The sequence below is a fragment of the Carcharhinus amblyrhynchos genome, chromosome 3, assembly GCF_965287045.1.
Source record: "Carcharhinus amblyrhynchos chromosome 3, sCarAmb.v2.hapA, whole genome shotgun sequence".
In the NCBI taxonomy this organism is placed as follows: Eukaryota; Metazoa; Chordata; class Chondrichthyes; order Carcharhiniformes; family Carcharhinidae; genus Carcharhinus; species Carcharhinus amblyrhynchos.
In genome coordinates, this window is record NC_137326.1 from 16,505,101 (window position 1) to 16,532,921 (window position 27,821).

Genomic DNA, 27,821 nt, shown 5'->3' on the forward strand with positions numbered 1-27,821 from the left:
TCTATGATTTCCTCTAGGCTGTACATTTACTGAGATTGGGGGTAAATGCAGGAAGATCTGTGTTGCTAGATTGCCTAGACTGGAGGAGATGCTCTATTCTGTAGTTACTTGTCTCCCATATTGTGCCCTACCTTACCTCACTCTGAGATCTCATGGTACAATTCATAAATCCCCGAGGGTCTAGTTATTTGTTTCACCAGCAATCGTATAGCCAGATTGTCACTAGAAACCTGATAATTTGGACCTTCCCTGCTACAGGAGCATCCATCGTCACGATTTCAATGATAATGAAACCCAAAGGAACAAGTCACTGTTAACATCCTGTAGGCAGAGATCCAGGCAGTGATGTTTGTGCTGCTATAAATACTTTAAATTCTACTTTTAATAGAGATGGATTCAGATCTGCAAACCACAGTGTAATAAACCTTCTGAATCATACAATTCCGACAGTGCAGAAGGAGGCCATTTGGCCCATCAAGCCTGCACTGACAACACTCCCACCCAGGCCCTATCTCCGTAACCCCACGCATTTACTCCACTAATCCCACTGACACTGGTGGACAATTTAGCACGGCCAATCCACCTAACCCACACATCTTGGACTGTGGGAGAAAACCGGAGCACCCAGAGAAAACCCATGCAGACACGGAGTGAACTTGCAGACTCCGTGCAGACAGTGACCCAAGCCGGGAATCGAACCCTGGTCCCTGGCGCTGTGAGGCAGCAGTGCTAACCACTGTGCCACCAATGCCACCCGTTCTACTCAGAGCTTCACCTGCAGCCAGGAAGGTTTCACATAAAGAAAGATTTCAAAGGAATTGTCCTGGGATAAAGCCTCACAACAAAATGTCAGTGATAATCCTGCCCTTGTAATGGTTGAGTTGCGCTGTAAGCTGCACTGTCCATTTTATATGTGACAGAATGGTCGCCACAATTTTTTGATTAAACTGGACAGTGGTTGTTTGGAATTGTTGTGCTGTTTTTTGAAAAAAAGACCTGTACATTCTTCTGTGTTTGAAGTTGGGTGTTGTGTGAAGAGAGCGTTTTGATTTTAACACTGAAGTGGTAATGAGTGCAAGTCTCTCACTGGTAGGGGTAGTGCTGGAAGGCAGTCGAATTAACAGCATCACACAGAAAGACTGCTACGCTTATTTTTCCTGGAATGTATTTGGACAATACCCAAGGGGAGATGATGGTGTAGTGTTAATGTCACTGGGCAGGGGTTCAAATCCCACCACTGAATTTTAAATTCAGTGCATAAAATCGAGAATTGAATGCTAATCTCTGCCATGGTGACCATGGGTGAGATTTTCCACCCATTTCTCCCACCCCTCCTGCAGCGGGTTTTCCAGCAGCTTGTCATCGGCTGTTGCCACGGGATCTTCCAGTCCTGCCAATGTCTACACCGCTTTCTGTGGTTCGCCCATTCTAGTTGCTTTGGCGATCCTGCCAGAGGGAAGAATGAGGAAAATCCACCACCTGATTGTCATAAAACCCAACTGGTTCACTAATGTCCTTTAGGGAAGGAAATCTGCCGTCCTTACCTGGTCTGGCCTACACATGACTCCAGAGCTACCAGCAATGTGGTTGACTCTTAACTGCCTTTGGAAATGGCCTAGCAAAGGACTCAGTTTGAGGGCAATTAGGGATGGGAACAACTGCAGGGGCCAGCCAGCAATGCCCACATCCCATAAAAGCTAAAGAAACTAATTCCAAATCTACCTGGTGTCACTTCCTAGTGAAGGTAAATCCCTCAAGTTGTTCCTTGTTCTGACAACCCTGAACGTGGGCCTTGTCCACATCAGTGCTTCATGGAGTCATAAATGGAGGCCTTAATCGGGCATCGTTCCATCATCACTGTGTTCCCTTTCTGTCTTTCCCAGTGTGTCAGGTGGTGAGCTGTTTGACCGGATAGTGGACAAGGGCTTCTACACGGAGAAAGATGCCAGCATGTTGATTCAGCAGATCCTGGATGCTGTCACCTACCTGCATGAACTGGGCATTGTACACAGAGACCTGAAGGTACATGGGCGCCGAGACAGTAATCACCAAATGTTCCACTTCCATTGAACTGATACAGTGATTTGACTTTTCCCATTCAATGTACTCCCATATAGCTGTCGATGTTGATTTCATTTATTATTATCACATGTATTGGGATATAGTGCTAAGTATTGTTTCTTGTCTGCTATTCTGACAAAACATACTGTTCATAGAGTACATAGCAGAGAAGGAAAGGAGAGAGTGCAGAATATAGTCTTGCTGTCACAGCTAGGGTGTAGGGAAAGATCAGCTTAATATATGATAGGTCCACTCAAAAGTCTGATAAGAAGTCTCACAACACCAGGTTAAAGTCCAACAGGTTTATTTGGAATCACGAGCTTTCAAAACGCTGCTCCTTCATCAGCTAATGAAGGAACAGCGCTCCAAAAGCTTGTGATTTCAAATAAACTTGTTGCTCTTTAACCTGGTGTTGTAAGACTTTTTATTGTGCCCATCCCAGTCCAATGCTGGCATCTCCACATCAGAAGCCTGATGGCAGTGGGAAAAAGCTGTTCTTGAGTCGGTTGGTACGTGATCTCAGACTTTGTACCTTTTACTTGACGGACAAAGGTGGAAGACAGTATGTCCGGTGTGCGTGGGGTCCTTGATTATGATGGCTGCTTTTCCAAGGCAGCGGGAAGATTAGATGGAGTCAATGGATGGAAGGCTGATTTGTATGATGGATTGGGTTACATTCATAGAGTCATAGAATCCTACAGTGTAGAAGGAGGCCATTCGGTCCATCGAGTCTGCACCGACCACAATCCTATCCAGATCCTATCCCCATAACCACATACATTTTACCCCAGCTAACTGCCTGACACTAAGGGACAATTTAGCATGGCCAATCCACTTAACCTGCATATCTTCGGCAGGGGAGGAAACAGGAGCACCTGGAGGAAACACACACAGACACGGGAAGAATGTGCAGGCTCCCTATAGACCCAAGCCAGGAATTGAACCTGGGTCCCTGGCACTGTGAGACAGCAGTGCTAACCACTGTGCCATCATGTCGCATGACCCTTTGTAGTTTCCTGTGGTATTGGTCAGAGCAGGAGCCATATCAAGCTGTATACAATATAGATACACACTCCACAAAAATGTATGTAGGTCTCCAGATGCACATAAAGACTTGGGTTTAAATAGGATGTTTCACAATTTCTGAGCATTGCAAAGCACAAAACACATAATTAAGGACCCCACACATCCCAGACATTCTCTCTTCCGCCTTCCTCCATCAGGAAAAAGATACAAAAGTCTGGGACCACATACCAACCAACTCAAGAACAGCTGCTCCCCTGCTGCCATTAGATTTTTGAATGGACCTGCCATATAAAGCCAACAAGGTACTTTTCTGAACTGTGCTATAGCTAATTTATACCAACATGTGCAAACATTCTGTGCTAGCTGAGTGGTGTTCCGTGGCTGAACTGAATGGTTTTTTTCTGTGTTTTGCCTGCAGCCTGAAAACCTGCTGTATTACAGCGTCGATGAAGATTCCAAAATAATGATCAGTGATTTTGGCTTGTCTAAAATCGAGGGGACCGGGAGCGTTATGTCAACAGCGTGCGGTACACCAGGATACGTGGGTGAGTCCACACATTCACCACAAATCAGATTGAATGGGCAGCAGAAGTACTGGTAACTGTGTCAACGTTCCCTTCCCCCTGTGCGGGGAGGCTATTGAATGAAGAGATGAAGGGATGTTTGGAGGGCGCAGGGTATGTGGCAGCAAGAAGGGAGCACCCAGGTTGGAGTTTAGGAGCTGGTTTTTGGTGAACTGGTTCTGTCTCCAAACTCTCACTTTTGGCAGTAAATGTGACATTTTGTTTTGTTTATCAGGATGAAAGCTTTAACAAGGTTACATGGATGGACAGGGTTGGTGCACTCAGACCATAGAGCTATAGAATTTTACAATGCGGAAGAAAGCCATTTGGCCCATCAAGTCTGCATTGACCACAATCCCATCCCCATAACCTGATGCATTTACCCTAGCTAGTCCCACTGATACTAAGGGGTAATTTAGCCCCCATAGATGGACTAGTGGGAATAATTTCAAGTTTAAGCTTATTTATTCGTGTCACAAGTAGGGTTACATTAACACTAATAAAGTTACTGTGAATTTCCTCTAGTCGCTACCTGTTCGGGTACACTGAGGGAGAATTTAGCATGACCGACGCACCTAACCAGCACGTCTTCTGGACTGTGGGAGGAAACCGGAGCACCCCGAGGACCCCCATGCAGACATGGGGAGAATGTGCAAACTCTGCACAGACAGGGACCCAAGCTGGGAGTCGAACTCCGGTCCCTGGTGCTGTGAGGGAGCAGTGCTAACTACTGTGCCACCGTGCATAACTAACTGAGGGATAGAGGGAATGGAAGCGTGTGGGAGGAGGGCAAGTTCCTTCACAGCAGCAATTTCTGCAGCTCAGAAACATTCCAAAATCATTCAGAAGAGAATTTTATTTGTAATTTACAAGTGGAGCAAATGGAAGAAAACTCTATTAATAAAAGATTTCACCAGGGATCACTGTGTGCGCAGGCATTGAAACATTTTGGGATGCAGGGAATTTGTCTGTATATTGAAGAAGGGAGAGTAAGTCATCTACTCTCAGTTGCTGTGGTTTTTTGCAGCTTTCTTGATTGTCTTCAGGGGTCAGAGAAGAATTTATCTGAAGATAGATCTCATTCCTTTCACTTTATTTTATTTCCTGCTCCATCTTTTGGGAGATTAGGTGGCTCAATGAAGAGATGTATTGGTGTGAGGCAACTATAACCAGACCATGGTTTTTTTTATTTCAAAAATATGCTTTATTCATAAAAATCTCAACTAATCCATGGCAAACCTACATGTCTATACATTGCAAACAGTGCAGAATGAAAACATTTTTACAGTCCTATACAAATTACAGCTATTACATTTCAAACTTAAAACTATTTACATACCTCAAAATTTACTGCTCAGATTGGCACAGTTACACAGGTCGAGGGTATTCTGCAGTTCCCAGGCCCTCGGTCTGCCTCCGTTAAAAGGCCTTACACTGTGGCCTTTCCCCGTCGTGCCTTTGCGGCAGCTGCTCCAAGCTTCAGCCCGTCCCTCAGCACGTAATCCTGGACCTTGGAATGTGCCAGTCTGCAACACTCGGTCGAGGACAGTTCTTTCAACTGGAAGATCAGCAAGTTTCGGGCGGACCAAAGTGCGTCCTTCACCGAGTTGATGACCTTCCAGCAGCAGTTGATATTTGTCTCGGTGTGCGTTCCCGGAAACAGACCGTAGAGCACAGAGTCCTGCGTCACCGAGCTGCTTGGGACGAACCTCGACAAATACCCCTGCATCTCACTCCAGACTTTCTTTGCAAAGGCACATTCCAGAAGGAGGTGTGCGACCGTCTCATCAGCCCCACGGCCGCTTCCAGGGCAGCGTGCGGTGATGTTGAGACCTCGAGCGTGCATAAAGGATCTGACGGGGGGTGTCCTTCTCACCACCAACCAAGCCAGATCTTGGTGCTTGTTTGTGAGTTCTGGTGATGAGGCGTTCTGCCAGATGACACTGACAGTCTGCTCAGGGAACCATCTGACAGGATCCGCCGTCTCCTTTTCTCTCAGGGCCTCAAGGACATTACGCGCTGACCACTGCTGAATCACCATGTGGTCAAAGGTGTGTTTGCGGAAAAATTTCTCCACGAAGGACAGGTGTTGCGGTACGGTCCAACTGCTTTGAGCTTTCCGCAGCAGCGTGGCCAGACCCATCCTTCGCAACACTTGGGACAGGGAGAACCTCATAAAGTGGTGGCACTTGCTGTCAGTGTACCGAGGATCTACGCACAGCTTGATGCAGCCGCACACAAAGGTGGCCATCAGGATGAGGGCAGCATTGGGAACGTTTTTCCCTCCGTTCTCTGGAGATTTGTGCATCGCCTCCCTCCGGACATGATCCATCTTTGATCTCCAGATAAACTTGAAGATGGCCTGCGTCACTGCTGTAGTGCAGGATTTGGGGATAGGCCACACCTGCGCCACGTACAATAACATGGACAGCACCTTGCGTCGGATCACCAGGATTTTTCCTGTGATGGAGAGGGATCGTTGCTCCCACAAGCCCAACCAGACCATGGTTACCTTGGATAGGAACAGGAGTAGGCCATTCAGTCCATTGAGCCTGCGCCGCCATTTAATACAATCATGGCTGATCAATGCCTTTTACGCACACTCTCCCCACAACTCTTTACGATATTCTGAATGAGGAATCTGCTTTTAACGTTCAGAGAGTAAAAATAAATGGGTTATTCTCACATTGGTAACTTGTGGCTGGTATGATACTGTAAGAATCAGTACTCGGGACCCCAGCTGTTTACACAATGTACATCAATAATTTGGATGTGGGTGCCAAATGTAATATTTTCAAGCTTGTGAATGAGACAAAGCTGGGAAGGAACACAGAATCACAGAATACTACAGCACAGAAAGGCTCTTCGGACTATCGAACTTGCACCAACGCACGCAAGGCCCTGACCTGCCCACTTACCAGCTTTTGGCCCATAGCCGTGGATGTTACGGTGTGCCAAATACTCATCCAGTTACTTTTTAAAGGATGTGAGGCATCCTGCCTCCACCACCATCCCAGGCAGCGCATTCCAGACCATCACCACCCTCTGAGTAAAAACATTATTCCTCAAATCCCCCCCAGATGTCCCACCCCTTACTTTTAGGAATGTGAATTGTGAGGAAAATGTAAATTGGCCACAGGAGGATTTGGACAGGCTTAAATGAGTGGGCAAGAACATGGCAGATGGAATATAATGTGGCAAAACGTGAGGTAATGTACTTTGGTAGAAGGGACAGATGTGCAGTGTATTTCCTAAGTGGTACGAAATTAGAAAGTGTAGATGTGCAAAGGGATCCTTATCCATAAGTCACTGAAGGCTAAGATGCAGGTGCAGCAAGCTATTTGGCAGGCTGATGGAATGGTAGTCTTTATCACAAGAGGGTTTGTGTACAGGTGTTGCTTCAGTTGTATAGGAGTTTGGTTAAACTGTACCTGGATTAGACCAACACTTCTATTGTATTTCCCTAGGAATTTAGATTGAGATATAATTCACCATTAATGAAGGACAAAGACTCAAAGACAGAACTAAGAGCAGTGGAAATGGATGAGTTGCTTGAATACAAAATGGGTTTCGGTTTGCCCTAGATTTGATGTGTTATCACCAGGGATTACATGCTGTCCGTTTTGCTAACCCGTCATCTTTTGATTCCTCTCTCAGCCCCGGAGGTCCTGGCCCAGAAACCCTACAGTAAAGCAGTTGACTGCTGGTCCATAGGCGTCATCTCTTACATTTTGTAAGTTATCTTCATGTGTATTGGATCTTGAAAAGGAGCGAGTGGACCGTAACATACAAATTTGCTAAGGGCAGATTGGTCTAAGACAGATTAGGATCCGAATCTTCTCTGAGCGGCTTCAACCTAGATTCACTTCCAATCCAAATTAGTGGGATGAATGTCTCATCTTTTGCCGGCTGGAAGGTCCTGCGGGAAACGAGGAAGGAGAAATAGCTACAGAGAGGTCAGCAGCTCTGACAGGACCTGTGGAGACAGAAAGAGAGTTCAGCCAGAATCTTGCAGTCGTTTATGCCAGCGGGACTTTCCCATTTTGCTGCAGTGAAAGGAGATTTGGCTGTGCTTCTCCGACCTCGCTGCAGCGGGAATGTGGCATGAATGACCAGTAAGATCGTGCCCTTAATTGTTTCAGGCTGATAACTTCTATCAAAACTGGGAAAAGTTAGAAACGTCACAGGTTTTATCAAAGAGGGTGGAAGAAGTACAAAAGGGAAGGTGTGTGATAGGTTGGAAGGGAGGAGCGATTAAACGATGGAAGAGTTAGTGGTGCAGGGCCAACGGTAATTGGACAAATAAAGAAACAGTAGATGTATCCAGAGGAGGTGTGGAAGACAGGATGGTGAGTAGCTGCCATCCAAAAGCAAAAGCAAGAGAAAAACAAACAGGGTAAGACCAATGTAAAGAAAAGGAAACAGTTGAACTCGCCATTGAGTCTTGAAGAGGCCAGACCAAAAGATGAGGCACTGTTCCTTAAGATGGCTCTTCATTGGAACACTGCAGGAGGGCAAGAACAGAGAGGTCAGCGCCAGAGGTGAAATCATGAAAAAGCAGGTGGTTCGCCCAGGATAGGGCGGAGTCAAGGATCGGGGTAGCCAATAAGATCAAACTGAGGTGTTGCCAGATACAATTTTTCAAAGCCATCGCGGCCTATGGGTTAAGGTGAAGTGTTTGATCTGACCCGGGACGTGTCCATCCTTGGGTCTTGTTTGTCCCTCTTGTGGGGACCGTGAATTGGATTCAAATTGAATTTGTGTTTTTTTTGGAAGGGATCAATATTTTAAAGAAGCAAGGTAGAGAATTAAAGAGTCTGCTCAGCAGTGGGTCACACCTGTGGACTGAGTATAGGTGTTCACCTGATCTGCATTTGGTTTCCCCAGCGTGGGACAGGTCGCACTGCGAGCAGTGAATACAGTAGACTGAATTGAAAAAAGTGTTTGGGGCCTTGGGTGGTGAAAAGAATTGAGGGTAAAAGGGCAGACGTTGCTTCTACTCCACTTACATGGAAGGAGCTGCGGGAAGGAAGGGGGGTGGAGGTGTTGTGGGGGGAGATGTGCAAGCGGTGATTTAAGGAATGGATCAGGGACAATTACCAAGTTGGCTCAGAAGTTCTGTGGCCCCAAAAGCTGTACTCAATTTGGCTCTAAATGATTCATCTCACAAAGAAGTTCTGCCTGCTGTGAGAAACTCTTGGCGATTGAGACTCGTGTGGATGAGAAATCCAATACTTTCCCTCTGCAGCTTGAACAATGGGAGGTGATGCTTCCTTCGCCAGCTTTGATATCTTTATCCGTGGGAGGATTTAAAATAGTCAGGCCAAATTAAAAATGATTAAATGTAAAATGATTTGAAATGTTTCAATGTAATATTATTTCAAAATTATTCAATTAAGAATTATTACATTTGAAATGATTACTGTTCAAAGTTCTCAGATAATGTGAAGGTGGAAGCATCACCCCAAGCAATCCCCTTCCCGACTATATTATCCAGGTTCTGTTCCTAATAACCATGTGGCTTTGCTGAAAGTTGCTCATCTGGCATTTGCTTTTCCCCTCCCCCATCCCCCCCCTCTCTCCTGCAGGTTGTGTGGCTATCCTCCATTTTACGATGAGAATGATGCAAAGCTCTTTGAGCAGATTCTAAAGGCTGAATACGAATTTGATTCTCCGTATTGGGATGATATTTCCGAATCAGGTAGGCCCTGGTCTCTGTGTTGTACTGACATATCCAGGTGCTCCCATTTGCTCAGCGCGACTGTTTCAGTTCCAGGGTGCACGCAGGGCAGTAAAGCAGTTTGCAATCCATTCTGCAGGAATCCAGCTCCAGGTTTTCCCCCTCTTCCATAGATATTTAATTTGCCTCCTCCCATGGCGACACGGTGCCACAGAGGTTAGCATTGTTGCCTCACAGCGCCAGGAACCTGGGTTCAATTCCCGGCTTGGGTGACCATCTGTGTGAAGTTTTCACATTCTCCCCATGTCTGCATGGATATCTTCTGGGTGTTCCAGTTTCCTCCCACACTCCAAAGATGTGCAGGTTAGGTTGATTTCCCATTTGTGTCAGGAGGATTAGCAGGGTAAACACATGCGATTATGGGGATAGGGCCTGGGTGGGATTTCTGATGGTGCAGACTCAATGGGCTAAATGGCCTACTTCTGTACAGCAGGGACTCTATGCTCCTGCAGCTGTCCCCTCTCCCTACATAATGGCCTGGTTCCTCTACCACAAAGAGTCTACCTGCGATATATCATCATCATTATTAATGAGAGAGGATGGAGTGTTGGATTGATTTGCATTTTGATTTCTCCATGTTGGCTCTGGTACAACTTTTACTAAAACATGGGAATTACGTCGAAAAAGCTCCCATTTTCTTCTACTCCCCATCGGGAAAAGAGTTGTTTTCCAGTATGCTAGGCCATTCCCCAACTCAGAGTGTGCCCTTTCCCTTGCCAAGAGCTCGGAACCTGCTCCCGTCTGTATCCAGCAGCCAATGACCTTGGGATCACAGAAAGACTCATCGGGTGGAATCTTACGGCCGTTCGTGCTGGTGGGATTTTCTGGTCCCACTGCAGTGAATGGAGATTTGGTTGGGTGCCAAATTCTCCGTCCTTGCTTGCAGCAGGGTATGAACGGCTGGTAAGATCGCACCCATCGTGTTGGTGCTGACTAGACCTTAATTCTCTATCCTTTCCCAGGGGAAATGGTGGTGCAGTGCTAATGTTACTGGGATAGTACTCCAGAAGCCCTGACTAATTCTCTTGAGGACATGGGCTCAAATTGCACCATGGCACCTGCTGGAATTTAAATTCACTGAATTAAAAATCTGGGATATAAAGCTAGTCTCAGTGATGCTGACTGTGAAACTATTATTGATCATTGTTAAAAACCCATCTGTTTCATTAATATCCTTTAGGGAAGGAAGCTGGCCTACATGTGACTCCAGGTCCACAACAATGTGGCCTCTTAACTGTCTCTCTGAATTCCAGCAAGCCCACCCAGTTCATTGCAACTAAGGATGGTCTTGTGGACACCAACATTTACTCTTCCTTCCCCCCCACCCCCCACACACCTCTCAATTTTCAGTATCTGTCACCTCTGCTGATTAAGGATAGTATCAAGGTGGTAGCAAGGGATGATATCGGAGCCAAAGAGCAGAACGTGGAATCGTTGTGGGTGGAGATTAGGAACAGCAAAGGGAGGAAGACGCTGGTGGGTGTCGTCTATAGGCCCCCGAATAATGATCTGGAGGTGGGGCGGGCTGTTAACACGCAAATAAGTGCGGCGTGCAGGAATGGGACGGCCGTAGTTATGGGGGATTTCAATCTGCATATTGATTGGTCGACCCATGTTGGACGAGGTGGGCTCGAGGAGGAGTTCTTGGAATGCTGCCGGGATAGTTTCCTGGAACAGTGCATGTTGGAGCCGACGAGGGAGCAAGCTATCTTGGATCTGGTGCTATGTAATGAGGCGGGTAGAATTAGGGACCTTGCGGTGAAGGATCCTCTTGGAGAGAGTGATCATTGTATGGTGGAGTTTCTGGTGCAGATGGAGGAGGAGAAAGTGGGTTCCCGGACACGCGTCCTTTGTTTGAATAGAGGGGAGTATGGTAGGATGAGAGAAGAATTGGCGAATGTGGACTGGGGGAATGTGTTGGAAGGTAGGTCTGCTGAGGAGCAGTGGAGGATCTTTAAGGAGATCTTTCTTGGTGCTCAGCAGAAATTTATTCCGATGGTTAAAAAGGACAGTAGGAAGAGAGGTAATAAGCCGTGGATAACGAAGGAGGTGAAGGAAAGTGTTAAATTAAAAGCGGAGGAATTTAGAGTAGCTAAGAGCAGTGGGCGAGAAGAGGATTGGGAAAGGTTTAAATGTCAACAAAGATTGACAAAGAAGTTGATAAAGGAGGGTAGGAGAAGCTATGAGGCTGGGCTAGCACTTAATATAAAAAAGGATAGCAAGAGTTTTTATAAATATATAAAAAGGAAGAGGCTGGCTAGGGTGAACGTTGGTCCTTTAGAGGATGAGAAAGGGGACCTAGTGGTAGGGGATGGGGATATGGCGAAGGTCTTGAATAACTTTTTTGTTTCTGTCTTCACGGAGGAGGACGTGAATAATTTGCCGGGTGTTAGCGATGGAAAGGTGGTGGGAATGGAGGGTCTTAATGACATTACTGTTACTAGAGAGGTGGTGCTCGACAGACTGGAGGGGCTGATTGTGGACAAGTCCCCAGGACCGGATGGAATGCATCCGAGGGTTCTGAAAGAAATGGCGGAGGTGATAGTGGATGCCTTGGTGGTTATTTTCCAGACGTCGCTGGATTCCGGGGAAGTGCCGGAAGATTGGAAAACGGCTAATGTTACGCCGTTGTTTAAGAAGGGTGCCAGGCAAAAGGCGGGGAATTATAGGCCGGTTAGTTTAACGTCTGTGGTAGGTAAAATGTTAGAATCCATCATTAAGCAGGAAATTGCGAGGCATCTTGAAGGGAATTGCTTGATAGGGCGGACGCAACACGGTTTCATTAAAGGGAAGTCGTGTCTGACAAATTTACTGGAGTTCTATGAGGATGTGTCTAGGGCAGTGGATAGAGGAGAGCCGGTGGATGTGGTCTTTCTGGATTTTCAGAAGGCGTTTGACAAGGTACCTCACAAGAGGTTATTGCAGAAGGTCAGGGGACATGGAGTTGGGGGTAGGGTGTTAGCGTGGATAGAGGATTGGTTGTCAAATAGGAGGCAGAGAGTGGGGGTCAATGGGTGCTATTCGGATTGGCGGATGGTGACTAGTGGGGTGCCCCAGGGGTCGGTGCTGGGGCCTCAGCTATTTACCATTTATATAGATGATCTGGAGGAGGGAACCGAGTGCAGGGTGTCGAAATTTGCTGATGACACCAAGATTGGGGGAACGGCAAATTGTGCGGAGGGTGTGGAGAGTCTGCAGAAGGATCTAGATAGGCTGGGCGAATGGGCCAGGAAATGGCAAATGGAATTTAATGTTGGCAAGTGTGAGGTGGTCCACTTTGGTAGGAAGAATGGTAGGAAGGACTATTACTTACGTGGCGAAAAACTGCAGCAGGCGACGGTGCAGAGGGACCTCGGGGTCCTTGTGCATGAGTCGCAAAAACCCAGCTTGCAGGTGCAGCAGGTGGTCAGGAAGGCGAATGGGATGCTGGCCTTCATAGCGAGGGGGATTGAATATAAAAGTAGGGAGGTCTTGCTGCAGCTGTATAGGGCATTGGTGAGGCCGCAGCTGGAGTACTGTGTGCAGTTTTGGGCGCCGCACCTGCGCAAGGATATTTTGGCCCTGGAGGGAGTGCAGAGGAGGTTTACTAGGCTGATACCGGAGTTGAGGGGATTGAGCTATGAGGAGAGGCTGAATAAACTAGGCTTGTACTCGTTAGAGTTTAGAAGAATGAGGGGAGATCTCATTGAGACGTATAAGATGATGAATGGGATGGATAGGATAGAGGTGGAGAGACTCTTCCCGCTCAAAAAAGACAGTAGGACTAGGGGGCACAGCCTCAAGATAAAGGGGAGGCGGTTTAGAACGGAGTTGAGGAGGAACTTCTTCACTCAAAGGGTGGTGAATCTCTGGAATTCTCTGCCCGTTGAAGTGGTGGAGGCTGCCTCGCTAAATATTTTTAAGAAGCGGGTTGATGGGTTTTTGATAAGAGAAGGGATTAAGGGTTATGGGGAGAGGGCGGGAAAGTGGAACTGAGCCACGACAGATCAGCCATGATCTTATTGAATGGCGGGGCAGGCTCGAAGGGCTAGATGGCCTACTCCTGCTCCTATTTCTTATGTTCTTATGTTCTTATGTTCTCCTGTAATGTGTGGAAAGTTTCCTCAAAGCTTACTGTGCCCCCCATCTGCAAACCATGGCATCGTTCCTCTTCCATCTAAACTAAAGAGGAGAGCAATATGCCCAAAAGAAAAAGAGTGTGGTGACCAGGGGATTTTCACAGTAACTTCATTGCAGTGTTAATGTGACTCTAATAAATAAACTTGAAAACACTGAGGGCTGCAGGGACCCATCCATCTGTTTCCCCACCCTCCCATGAAAGAACCTCCATTCACTATCTCCCCCATATCCCTCTCCGATGCCACACCTGACATCAGGAGCTCTTTGAGTGGGTTGTGGAAAGAACCTGTGGTGCACTTTTTCTGTGGCATTACTTTGCTGCACCATTGTCTGTCTGACCTTCCCACCTCTGCCTTAACCAGAGACCAAACTGTGGACTAGCAAAGCTTCTCATCAAACTCCAAGCTTACTTGCTCACAGAGCATGTTTAGCTGGGTTATAGCTAATGGAAAGCTCTGAATGGCTTATCACTGCTGCTTTCATGACGGTTTTATTTTGGTTTCAATCCAGCCAAAGATTTTATTCAGCATCTGATGGAAAAGGACCCCAACAAACGCTACACCTGTGACCAAGCTTTGCAGCATCCCTGGTAAGATTTGACCTGAATTACGTTCACTTTTTCAGCTATTGGTAGATTTGTAAATAGACTTCAACACAAAATAAAGATGTACAGGAGGGGAGGTTTTCTGAATAAATGTTGAAAGCACTTTGTTACAGTAAGAGGGAGATTTAAAAAAAATAGACTAATGGAGTCCTGCATGTGGGTCCAAATGACAGTGACCTAGATGGATCATATTTCACATAGGGTGGCACGATGGCACAGTGGTTAGCACCACTGCCTTACAGCACCACGGACTCGGGTTCAATTCCAATCTGTCTATGGGAGTTTGCATGTTCTCCCCGTGTCTATGTGGGTTTCGTCCCGGTGCTCCAGTTTCCCACATTTCAAAGATGTGCATGTTAGTTGGATTAGCCATGCTAAATTTCCCCTTTGTGTCCAAATCTGTGAACGTTAGAATGGTTAGCCATGATAAATTGCCCCTTAGTGAAGAAATAACTGCAGGTTAGGTGGGTTGGGCATTCTAAATTTCCCCTTAGTGTCCAAAGATGTGCAGGTTAGGTGGATTAGTCATTGCTAAATGCATAGGATTACACGGATAGGACAGGGGATGGGTAGGCCTTGGTGAAGATGTTCTTACAGAGAGTCGGTGCAGAGTTGATGGGCCAAATAGCCTCCTTCTTCACTACAGCGATTCTATGGTTCTATGATTCATTCTTAACTTGTATTCTTGTGTTCCATTATTTGGTTATGTAAGGCTGTGAAACCCTACAGTCAAGTAGTTGACTGTTGATCGATGGACCTGTGATCTCTTACATTTTGTAAGTCACCTTCAAATGATACATTACCCCTTATTATCTGAAGATATATAGGATTAGCGGGGTAAATACATGGGGCTACAGGAATAGGGCCTGGGTAAGATGTTCTGTTTGAGAGTTGGTGCAGACTCAATGGGCCGATTGGCCTCCTTCTGCACTGGAGGGATTCAGTGATTCGATTCTATGAATCTGGATGTGAAAAGGAGTAACTGGACCATGCAGTTCAAACCTAATAATGGTGATTTGAGATAAGTTAATTGCACTTACTTAATAATTTAACAATTGTATTCATTTATTATATATGATAACAGTTTGCATTTGTTTGTTACACTGATCTGTTTGTTTACCCTGCAGGATTGCTGGTGATACCGCATTGGATAAGAACATTCATGAGTCTGTCAGTGCTCAAATCAGAAAGAACTTTGCAAAGAGTAAATGGAAGGTAGGTGCCTGGCGTGTTTCTCATTTGTGCAGTGTTTTGGTCTGTATGTATTCTGTACAGACTTAATCCCCAATCCTTTAGGCTTAGCGACCATGCTGTTAATTATTTAGCCTAACATTGAGTCACAGTTGCCTTGAAATATCTGCTCAGTGGCAGAAATGATACCTCCAGACCGTTCATTAGAACTTAACAATTTAAATGAAATGTCTTTTATTCTCTCTCTCACATTTGAATCCACTACCTCAAAAATAAATTTTTATTCTCCAGAATCTTTATTGGACAATGCCATGACATGCATGGCGCAGATGTGTAGGACAGAGTCTTTGTCTCATCAGTGACTATCTAAAAGCATGAAGACATTTTGAACTTGGATAAGGAGAGCGAGATATGCAGGAAGGTGATGTGATCGCACTAGGGAGGGTGCAGAGGAGATTCCCCAGGATGTTGCCTGGGCTGGAGTGCTTCAGCTAGGAAGAGGGGCTGGTTAGGCTGGGGTTGTTCTCCTTGGAGCAGAGAAGGCTGAGGGGGAGGATGCCATCGAGATGTAAAAAATTATGACGGACATACATAGAATGGCACCTTTCCTTTTAGTAGAGGGGTCAATAGCCAGGGGACATAATTTAAGCTAAAGGACAGAAGATTTAGAGAGGATTTGAGGAAACACTTTTTCACCTAGAGGGTGGTGGGAATCTGGGACTCACTGCCTGAAAAGGTGGTAGAAGCAGGAACCCACACATCTATTAGGAAGTGTTTAGATGAGCACTTGAAACACCACAGCATAAAAAAGTTACAAACCAAATTCTGAAAAATTGGGATTAGAATAGATAGGTGCTTGAAGGCCAGCACAGATGCAATGGGCTGAAGGATCTCTTTTTGTGTTGTAAAACTATGACTCTACAGGGAATAAAGTCATTGTCCTCAGTGTCTTCATTTTACTGCAGAGATATTAGTGAAAAAAGCTCCCTCTAGAGTTAATACAACACTGGAAACCTTTTGGCCCATTGAATGCGTCCATGTGACATTGCCGCATATACAGCCTGTACTCGATGGAATTTGAAAGGATGAGGGAGGGGTATGTCATTGGAGAGTATTGAAAGGCCTGGATAGAGTGGACATGGAGAAGATGTTTACATTAGCATGAGAGACTAGGATCCGAGAGCACAGCCTCAGAGTAAAGGGATAATCCTTTAGAACTGAGATGTGGAGGAATTTCTTCATCCAGAGGGTGATGATCTGTGGAATTCATTGCCACAGAAGGCTGCAGAGGCCAGGTCATTGACAGGGATAGATAAGTTCTTGATTGGTAAGGTTACTGGGAAAAGATGGGAAAATGGGTTGAGAAACTTATCAGCCATGATTGAATGGCGGAGCAGACTCGATGGGCTGAATGGCCTAATTCTATTCCGAAATCTTACAGTTCCATGGACTTGTATGATTAAAAAATTACGCAAGTGTAGGTAGCATTGTACCTTTGTGCATTCATCTTCTCATTCATAGACATGCACATGTTCTTCCTGTGATTAGTTTTCCAACATGTTTGTGTCTTCCTTTCCAACTCTCCCTTCCATCTCTCCCCACTCGGCTCCTAAACTCCAACACGAGTCTTAACACTCAGAACATTCCCATTTGCCTTCCAACAGCAAGCTTTCAATGCCACAGCTGTTATACGTCACATGAGGAAACTACAATTGGGCACCAGTCAGGAAGGGTCAGTCCAGAACACACCCACCAGCCCATGCCATGGGACACTGCTGGTGCCAGGGGGAGACTCCAACAATGGTAAGGATTTGTCGAAGCTGCGTTAAAGTAAGTGATGCAAGTACTCTCCCCCAACTTGCTTTGGTTTGGGGGAGTAGTGTTTTGGGGTGCAGTCTATAGGAAATTCATTTACCTCCATTATCCATGCCCTCTTTATATTGCAAAATGGATTCTACAGCATTTGCTGACATCTCAATGGCTTTGCTTGTTTGAGCTTTCAGATATCAGGGTCATTATATTCCAGCAAGCTGACCTCTCCATTTCAGTGCATGTTCGCAGTGCCTCCTGATTGATTTTTCTCTTCTGGTGAACTGGGGGGTATATTGACAGTGGGAGCACTGTTAAAATCAGGCAGAGTTAATTAACCTGCCACTAGATGGTTAAAAGTCCAAGCAGAACAAGATGAATTGAGCCAGTTCATGTCTTCCCAAAGAAAAGCTTACTTCTCGATTTAATTTCAGTGACCTCGAGGATTGTTCAAAGGCGCGCTGCCATTTCAGAGTGCAGAGTTAGAATTGTGAGGGTCAATTTCTTCCCACTGACCCAGGCATGTTCTTCAAAATCCACTCATGCCAGGATCATGCCAGCTGCTATTTGCCAGTGCTGATGCCATTAGAATAAACAGGGGGACATTGCCCCTTTTTGAATAGTCAGCGCGAGCCCCATTCCACTAGCGACACTCCTCTTTGGAAAGTTGACTTGATAACCTTGGCCATGGAAAAACTATCTCCACGCAGCCTGGGCTGTACTTGTCTTTGTTCTCAGTTGTTTGACAGAATTTGGTGTCATCAGCTGTCCCAGTTTTGGATGGCATTACGAAAAGATTATATCACTACATTGTCACAGGAAGCCACCATGATAAGACACTCTTTATTCTCAAAATGCAGTTGATCTGGATAGAGCTTAAACTCCTCGCTGCATTTAAGCCTGACAGAAACGAAAATCCCTCCTACAACGATACATTCTTTGGAAAGGCGGCCTGAAATGAAAATCCCATTAATGCTCAAAATGTAGATCTGCCCATTCTATTAATTTTTATCCTCTGTGTTTGTGGTTGGCTGGGTGTGTATTAAATGTGGACAGTCAGGTTTAAGAGTCTCCACACAGCTATGGAAAGAAAATACCCTTCCCCATAGGCTTTTATTCAACATATAGCATGGGACTTTTGCTGCAGTTTGGTTTTGGGATGCCCTGATTTTGCCTGATCTGGCAGTGTGTTTCTGAAGCGCGTGTACTGTTTTTGTTTAACGATGGTGTAGTTTTATTTCTGATCACTTGCAAAGTATTTACTGTTGGCGGGGTGCTATCATGATGGCATGGCGGTTAGCACTGCTGTCTCACAGCGCCAGGGACCCGAGTTCAACTCTGGCCTTGGGTCACTGTCTGTGTGGAGTTTGCACGATCTCCCCGTGTCTGTGTGGGTTTCCTCTGGGTGCTCTGTTTCTTCCCACACTCACCTGACGAAGGGGCTAACCCCGAAAGCTTGCGAGTATATTATCAAATAAATAGGTTGGACTAAAACCTGGTGTTGTCAGACTTTTTACTGTGTTTACGCCAGTCCAACGCCGGCATACCCACATCTTCCCACACTCCACAGATGTGCAGATTTGGTTGACTGGCCATGCTAAATTGCCCTTTGGTGTCCAAAGATCTGCATGTTAGGTTTGATTTGATTTATTATTGTCATATGTATTGGTATACAGTGAAAAATATTGTTTCTTCCACGATATACCACAATATGCAAATTATACCATTCATAGAGTACATAGGGGAGAAGAGAAGGAAAGGGTGCAGAATATAGTGTTACAGTTATAGAAAGCTCAACCTAATATAAGGTAAGTCCTTTCAAATGTGTGGGGTTACAGGGATAGGGTGTGGGAAGGGGCCTGGGTAAGATAATCTGTTAGAGAGAGCCAGTGCAGACTCAATGGCTCAAATGGCCTCGATTTGATTTGATTTGGTTTATTATTGTCACATGTATTACCATACAGTGAAAAATATTGTTTCTTGCGCGTTGTACAGACAAAACATACCATTCATAGAGAAGGAAAGGAGAGAGTGCAAAATGCTAGGGTGTAGAGAAACTTCACCCTAACTTAATGAAAGGTAAGTCCATTCAAAAGTATGACAGCAGCAGGGAAGAAGCAGTTCTTGTGTCGGTTGGTACGTGACCTCAGACTTTTGTATCTTTTTTCCGAAGGAAGAAGGTGGAAGAGAGAATGTCTGTCTGGGATGTGTGAGGTCCTTAATTATGCAGGCTGCTTTTCCGAGGCAGCGGGAACTGTAGACAGAGTCAATGGATGGGAGGCTTGTTTGCGTGATGGATTGGGCTACATTCACAATCTTTTGTAGTTTCTTGTGGTCTTGGGCAGAGCAGGAGCCATACCAGGCTGTGATACAACCAGAAAGAATGCTTTCTATGGTGCATGTGTACAAGTTGGTGAGAGTCATAGTGCTGGCTGCACTGTAGGGATTCTGTGATTTTTCTTTTGACTGTTAAGAGTGTCCTGTTTTCTTTTCCCAAGGGTCACCCTGTGAGGAATGCTCTCTTCCCTCGCCGCACTCGCCGGTACAAACAGAACAAAACCTGCTGACCAACCATTCGCACAGTTGCCGCTACTCTAACCGGGTCTGAGTCCAGACGGAGACCACCAACGTGCTGGCTATCGATGACGTAGCTTGGGCTCAGAGGCAGATTTTAAATGTAACAATCATTCCATTCTCAGCACATATTACCTGAGAGCCTTGTGCACGGGGCCCCTTCTTGAATGCTCTTAAACTTTCCTGTTCCCCAGAATGTCGAAGCAGTACAACTGTTGCCTGTGATGTGATTGTTACTTCTGGGTGTAAAGGGGGGTGTGGGGGGGGGGGGGGGGGGGGGTGTGGGGTGGTGGTGGTGGTGGGTGGAGAATGCAACTGGCGAGCTGATGGTGTGAGTGACACTCGGGAGTGGTGGGCACTCGATCAGGGCTTGTGTTTTTAAATTCCATCTCTGAAAAGCTGATTACTCACAAATCAGAGAGACAATTACAAAAATAGGTTTTGCGGTCAAATCCTTCTGACCACTGAAAGACTGGGACCCGAATCAAAATATATTTTAACCGTTTTAAATATTCCAATTGAGATCTTTTTAAATAAAAACAAGTAGAAAAATACCATTAAGGGCTCAATAAATTCATGCACCAAAGGCCAGGTGAGTTTGACCCATGCATTCCCTTTCTTTATAACAATGACTCCTTGTGCAAAAGTCGTTCTAGAGATGATTGCTGTTCTAATATAGCTGATACGTTGAACCCGCTCCCTAATATCTAAAGAGAATTGGCCCAGGTAACATGGAAAGTGCCACACAGGTTTGACCTGATATCGAGACTGTTTTGTGTGTGTATGTATATGTAAATATGGCGAATTTAAGTCAAATGAACTACTACGTCAGGACCAAGCCCCATCCACATGGTATCCGGATTCCCGCACCATCTGGGTTTTGCGGCTTTATTAATGTGGACTGTCACCAATGATCTATCTGAGTGTCTGCGATCACACCTTATTTGTATTTTTTTTAATCTTTCAACCCAAATGGGTAATTGAAACGGCTCGTACTTACTTGAACTGTTTCGTGAACCTCGACTTACGAGAGCCAGAGTGTGGTGTGATAAATGGATAGTTTTGAAGTCCAGCTTCTGATGCTCCCCTGGGGCAAGGAGTCATTGTCACAGCCGTTTGAAATTGTGCTGCTATGGGAATCGTTGAAACTTTGCCAACCAGTCCCATTTGATTAACTCAAGGGAATTTTTATCAGTGGAAAGATTTTAGGTTGGAAATTGTGGCTTTTAATTGGGCCTTTTGTATCTTCCCTTTTTTTTGAATGGATCTTCAGTAGATCACACCATTGAATAATGCTGATTAGCTGAAACCCTTGGAGTTGAATGTTGGATTGAATGCTAGAAAGAGATGATTGGCTGCTATAGAGTCCTTAGATTTTCACCTACTCCTTGTAACACAGGTGATAAAAGAGAGGTTAGCCATCTGCACAGGCACTCTTGATTTCAGTGACAATTATTGCATTCTGTTTTTAATTATTTGGTATTTGCTTCCACAACAATTAATCCTTTCCTAAAGCTGGATGATGCGTAGTTTAGGAATATTTTTACGTTGTTTAGCATGGTTTTAATTCTGATCAGTTGATGAAAATTGCACACTTATAGGTTTGAAATACTAAGAAGGGCTAAGTCATAGAGTTGTACAGATAGAAATCAGTTTTAACTTCCTCTCCAGTGTGTAGATGCAAGCTTGTACAATGTGGCATAAGCAGGATTGCGATTTCCCACACTGCTTCTATTTAATAAGATCAATTTTGGGAAAACAAACGTCTACATGAACGGCCTACTCCAATTTCACTTCTGACTTATTTTCCTTCCAAAGCCTTTTTCCCAGAGTGTGGTGCAGTTTGTCTGGAAAGCAACTGTCTACTCTGCTTTGTGGCCTGCCGAATTGGACTGGTTGCAAATGAGTGAATCTGATATCTTCACTTGCCTGCCACGATGTGACTCAGCTAATGGTGCTGAATAGGCTGCTGACATATTGGCACTCTGACCATCTGCCAGTTCTAATACAACTGCAAGGACACTGTGTAAAAGGGCCCATCCAAAGCACTTTATGTTCGGAACTGTATAGTTCTGGCAAATCTCGATACCACCTCGCACATGGGTAATGCTACTAACTAGGGAAATTGGGTTGCTACTCACAGCAGAAGAGCTGGTACATAAGGACAGCGAAAGTCCTGTCAATAAGGAAGGAGTCCTTTTTTTTGGTTTTTGTGTTCTGAGATCTATGAACGCAGGAGTTTCTCTAAACTTTCTGGTCACAAGGCACTCAGTAACACTGCCATTTAATCTTCATCTAAGGTGTCAGCCATACATCAGCCTGCCTCAATGATATGCCAGTCACAGTACTGCATTGTCACAGTGCTCAGGGGCTCAGAATAAAGACTCTAATAACTAGTTAAAAAAGAAAATGCGAAATATTTTTCTTTAGATGAGTTAAACCTAATAATTCAGTTTTATACACGGGTGGGCGCTAGCCCTCTAATGCCCCGAATAGATGAAATGTGAATCTCATTATTGATCGATGCCCCTTCTCTGCAATTAACTGAACCAACCCTGTGGTGACCTAACATACGTATGGCTGAAAAAAGAGACATGCTGTCAAAGATTTTTGTCCTATATTCTTCAGGACAAACACAAGGATGCCAAATTTCCAAGAGAGCAATATTTTATACTGTAAGAGAAAAGGGGCTCTGATTGGTTGAGACCCATGCTGAATCCAGTAGGGGCCTATTGACTGCCCCCTCGTCTCTAACCAACCTGCTTTTGTTTATTCAAAAATGGTGCATTATCTGAACATATTCCTTTAATCTGCAGATGACAGGTTCCTGTACCTGAATATGTGTAACTTCTGGCAAGTGTAAATCAGCATGAGGGAACAATAGTTTTAGAGTACATTCACCATGGAAAAGTCTTGACCAATCAGAGCTCACTTGTCAACCAACCTGCACCCCTTTTCCCATGCAGTATAAATTATTGCTTCCTTTGAAATTTGGCATTCTTGCATCTGTCCTGATGAGTGCAAGATCAAAAGCTTTTACAGCACGTCTTTTTTTTTAATCAGCAATACTCAAGTTCTGTATCACCAAGCACTTATTTGATCTAACATTGTAGAGTTCGTAAACCATTGACAGCAAACAGCTAATTTTGGAAATATACTTCTATTTAAACGAAAGCTAAGGTTAAGATACAATAACAAAGTATTTTTACACTGCATACTATCAAGGTTTGCTGCCATAAGCTATTAGTAATGAACTAAGGGGAAATGTGAAGTTTCAAAATGTTTGACATTCACTGGAATATTTAACACCATCTGTTGGCCACCTGTGTCCCTCAAACCAATCAGCAGACAAAGTTAAAATTCAGAAATGGCCTGGATAATTTGTAGTCCTAGCACAAAGTGCATAAGTAGAGATTCTGGGCGTCATTAGTAAGGGTAACTAATGGGCAAATTTGGCTGTATTCTCTAGAAAATGTTAGACAAAACAGTGAAATATTTACTTGGAAATTTGGATTGATATTGTAATGTGTGCTTTATCTAAATTCACACTCACTTTAAAATTTGTATTTAAATTCTTTTTGATCTTTGTCCTGATTAAATGGCTGGATGTTGGGTGCAAAAGCAAAGCAATTATTGGGCTTGAGTTTGAGTGACCTTTACGTCGGTCACTGCTCACCGGAATATCATTGCAAACAGCTTAGTTGCTTGTTCAATCTTTTCAAAATAGGGGATACTCTGCACTCTTTCAGTACGAGTTATTTTCCCAATGTAAAAGCAAAATATTGTGGATGTTGGAATCTGAAACGCAAACAGAAAATGCTGGAATATCTCAGTAGGTCTGACAGCATCGGTGGGGGGAGAGTGGAGCCAATGTTTCGAGTCTAGATGATACTTTGTCAGAGCTCATTATTACCCAATTGGGCCATTGTGACAAAGGCCATTCTTCTTCCTAGTCCTTCTGGTGCCCTTACTTTTACCTCTGTCTTTTGGTGGGAGTGGGAATGGGTGGAGGAAGAGTTCTGATTCACAGTCTGTATTCGTAAAACTTGAGAAGGTACCAGAGAAGAAATTTGAATTTCAACAGGGGTTTTTCTTGGCAATGAGCTGCATTTGACTTATTAAATTATGTAACTTGTGCGACCTAGCCTGTAGAGGTGGCATAGTAGCAGAGTGGTTAGCACTGCTGCTTCACAGCTCCAGGGACCTGGGTTCGATTCCTGGCTCGGATCACTGCCTGTGTGAAGTTTGTACATTCTCCTTGTGTCTGCGTGGGTTTCCTCCAGGTGCTCCGGTTTCCTCCCACAGTCCAAAGATGTGTGGGTTGGGTTGATTAGCCATGATAAATTTCCCCTTAGTGCCCTGAGATGTGTAGGTTAGAAGGATTAGCAAGTAAAATATGTAGGGATATGGGAGTAGGGGCTGGATGAGATTGTGGTCGGTGCAGACTTGATGGGCTGAATGGCCTCTTTCTGCATTTTAGAGTGTCTATGTCTATGATTCAGGTGCTGGACCATTTCCCACATTTAACTACTGCTATATCCTTTATTGAGAGACCATCTATAACCCAGTCAACTTACTGTCAGAGAGCAGAAACTAAGCATTGCAACAGCAACTGAAACATTCTTCCATTGATTAGATGTTGAGCACTGTCACTGGTTACACCAATTAGCACAAACCCGTACTGTCCTGTTGAAAATTAATCGTGCAACACTAGGTTAAGAGACACTCATCCTGTTTCACTTAACCACCAAATGTTGGGACATCAGGGATCCTTTCAGTCATGACTAATCCTATTTCACTTTGGTAGATTGTGGTTGTGGAGTTTGCATGTTCTCCCCATCTCTCTCTGGGTGAGTTTCCTCTGGGTGCTCCGGTTCCTCCCACACTCCAAAGATGTGCAGGTTAGGTCGATCAGCCATGCTAAATTGCTCCTTAGTGTCGGGGGATTAGCAGGGTAAACATGTGGGGATAGGGAGATAGAGCCTGGATGGGATTGTTGTCAGTGTTGGCTCAATGGGCTGAATGGCCTTCTGCACCATGGGGAATCTATGAGTGGCACTCATTGTATTTTAACCACCTGCTCCTGCTGCGTTCTGGTAACCAATTGCCAATATTTGAATGGATTTCTGGGTACAAAGTAAGATAGTATGAAATTAATGGGATAGTTGACTTTGTGGTAGGTTGTAAATTCTGTAGAAATGAAATGAAAAGGCTGGGATGTTGGGAACTTAAACAGAAAGCAGAACATTCTGAAAAGGCATTGTACACAGCATTTGTAATAGCAAACAAAGTTTCTGCTGAAGACCTTTGCAGAACAATCTTTGCTAAACTCTCTTCCTTTTTGACTTCTCTACATCTTGGAACCAATCATGGGGAGATAGTGGTCATTCTTCCATTGATTAGATGTTGAGCACTGTCACTGGTTACACCAATTAGCACAAACCCGTACTGTCCTGTTGAAAATTAATCGTGCAACACTAGGTTAAGAGACACTCATCCTGTTTCACTTAACCACCAAATGTTGGGACATCAGGGATCCTTTCAGTCATGACTAATCCTATTTCACTTTGGTAGATTGTGGTTGTGGAGTTTGCATGTTCTCCCCATCTCTCTCTGGGTGAGTTTCCTCTGGGTGCTCCGGTTCCTCCCACACTCCAAAGATGTGCAGGTTAGGTCGATCAGCCATGCTAAATTGTCACCAGACTAGTAATCCAGAAGCTCAGACCAACCTCTGGGAACATGGGGTTCAAATCCCATGGAGACAGCAGATGGAATTTAAATTCAATTAATAAAAATCTGGAATATAAAGCTGATCTCAGTAATGGTGACCACGACATCATTAACTGTTGTGAAATCTGATTTGGTTCACTGATGTCCTTTAGGGAAGGAAATCTGCCATCTTCACCTAGTCTGGCCTATGTGTGACTCCAGAGCCGCAGCAACGTGGTTGTCCTCTGAAAATGTCCTAGCAAGTCACTCAATTCAAGAGCAGTTAGGGATGGGCAACAAATGCTGGCATTGCCAGTGATGCCCACAACCCAGGAATGTGCCAGAAGCCATCCCTAGAAATATCGCAGTATTAGTCTGGAGGCAGTGGTCTATTACTGTTCGTTAGCAAGCCTTGATTGAAGTGCATTTCAGAGACTGTTATCATTGACTGGGACATGTGCTGGGTGGGCTACCCCCCTCCGCACATTTTTCAGCAGCAGATGTAGGTTAACCACTGGCCACCAGTGGGATCTTCTGGTCCCACAGATGCCTACGGTGTTATGTGTGGCCCACCTGTCCCACCTCTGGGTACTCACTGCAGGAGGTCATCTTCGGCAGGACTGGAAGATCCCGCCCGTGGCAACTTACTTCAGTAAATAACGTGGTATTTTGCTATCGAGCTATTGGAAATGAGCCTTGAGCCACTCCCCCCCACCTTTAAAATGGTGAGTGCTGTTGATAAGAATAGATGTTAGTTAGTGAGAATAAATATACAGGTTAAAATAATAAAGCAGCTTGGTTGTTAGCCTTGAGCTTAGGGTGTTGGACAGGGTTTTCAGTTTTAGGTTGAGACCCTGATATCAAGATCAAATGGAGGTCCCAACCCCACACCAGGTCAAGAACAGTTAATCCAACCGATTTTTGCTGGATTAGCCAATTGTTGACCGGAGGCCGTCCAATTAGCTGTTTGGGGGTAAAGTTGGGGGATTTCTCAAACTGGAAGGCCAATAGGTCTTCTAGCACTGAAGGAGTTCCATCTGCGCTTGCAGGTATATTTACCACAACTGCCAGATCACTCTGTCACAGGGCAGTTGTAGCGGTGGCCAGGTAGGCTGATGGGGAGGCAGTGAAGGCCTCCGAGTCATCTTGGTGTGTTGGTCCTTATGTCTGCCACGGAAGGCCGCATCTCCCATGCTCCTGACGCTGCAGGAGGAGGAGAGGGGGCACTGCTTGATGGCTGGTAGTGGTTGCACTGGTCTGTCTGATTTAACCTCCAGAGAATGACTGGACATTGAGACTGTGTCATTGAACCAGAATGCCAATTGGCATTGGGTAATGCCTGCCCGCCCCTTATACCTTGCCCATTTAAACCATCATCATTGACTGCAGTAAGGGAGGCAATGCTACCTAGGGCCCAATTATGAATGGCAAAGTCAGTTCATTATCTTGAGGTAGAGGCGTAGCAAGGATTTGAGATGAAACTGGAAATAGCAATGATTAAGTGAAATGTATTACCCATTGCTCTGACAAGGAAATTTTAGGATGCCCAACATCAATAATTAGTTTATAAAATAACTGAATGAGTTTGACACGATCAAAGACTGATTTGACCCTTTTTGTCTTTTGTTCCATTTTGAGCTGTTGATCGGACTTTGTTTGTGACTGGCATTTGTTTGTGTTCACACAGCGTACATGCTAGACTATCACAGTGCATCAGATGGGTGGGTTAAATATCTTTGTGCTTGCTGCATCACGGTAGACCCTGTGTACAGGCTGTTTGTGTTGTGTCACGTTGTGTAGAAGTGGTGTGTATAACAGTATAATTGTGTGGAAGGGTTCTGCTGACAATCAGTAGTTTGTATTGGGGTGGGGTTTCGGGGGGGTGGGGGGGGGGAGCGAATTTGGGGGGTGGAGGGGGGAGGCTGCGGCCGGCTCACAGCAGCTTCCTTGCTGACCAGTGTTCACAGTGACTGTCCTGTTAGCCTCACTCCATCTCTACTGGTGAAGCAGCTGTCAGTGCAGTCACTTACTCCTTTCTGCCCACTGCTCAGCCTGAGGTTTCATGTCCTGTGGTTACAACGGCTGAAGTCGCGCGGTTTTCCCTTTTCTTTAAAAAAAATCGTGACAGCTCTTTGCATGATGGGCTACAATATATTTCAGCAAATTTCCAGCTTTCTGTGTTTAAAATACTGGAAGGAAGATGCTTGCTAAACGTAACTTTAATTCCCATTGAAAAGAAAAACCAGATTGATTGCAGCAAGAACTGTTAGACATGGTTTGCTAATTGATTCCAAACCTACCCGTCGGTTTTCAGAACATCAGTTGATAAATGACAATTTAGCTGTCTGCGGTGTTTCTACTGCTAGAGGAATAGGGACTATTATGTTGTAACCTCATCTTAGTACTCTGGCTGTACTGGTTCCCA

The 27,821-nt window shown here is 45.0% G+C and overlaps 1 protein-coding gene across 1 annotated transcript in view; it reads left to right on the forward strand.

Annotated features, from left to right (window-relative positions):
* LOC145336444 (calcium/calmodulin-dependent protein kinase type 1-like) overlaps positions 1–19,937 on the forward strand; it is a 200,931-nt gene extending 180,994 nt beyond the window's left edge. Inside the window, exons 5-12 of the mRNA XM_080181753.1 lie at positions 1,884–2,022; positions 3,506–3,632; positions 7,308–7,383; positions 9,239–9,351; positions 14,020–14,098; positions 15,241–15,328; positions 16,969–17,107; positions 19,612–19,937. Coding sequence (XP_080037879.1) covers positions 1,884–2,022; positions 3,506–3,632; positions 7,308–7,383; positions 9,239–9,351; positions 14,020–14,098; positions 15,241–15,328; positions 16,969–17,107; positions 19,612–19,721 — 871 coding nt within the window. The 3' untranslated portion in view covers positions 19,722–19,937. The remainder of the gene's footprint in view (positions 1–1,883; positions 2,023–3,505; positions 3,633–7,307; positions 7,384–9,238; positions 9,352–14,019; positions 14,099–15,240; positions 15,329–16,968; positions 17,108–19,611) is intronic.
* The last annotated feature ends 7,884 nt before the right edge of the window (positions 19,938–27,821 follow it).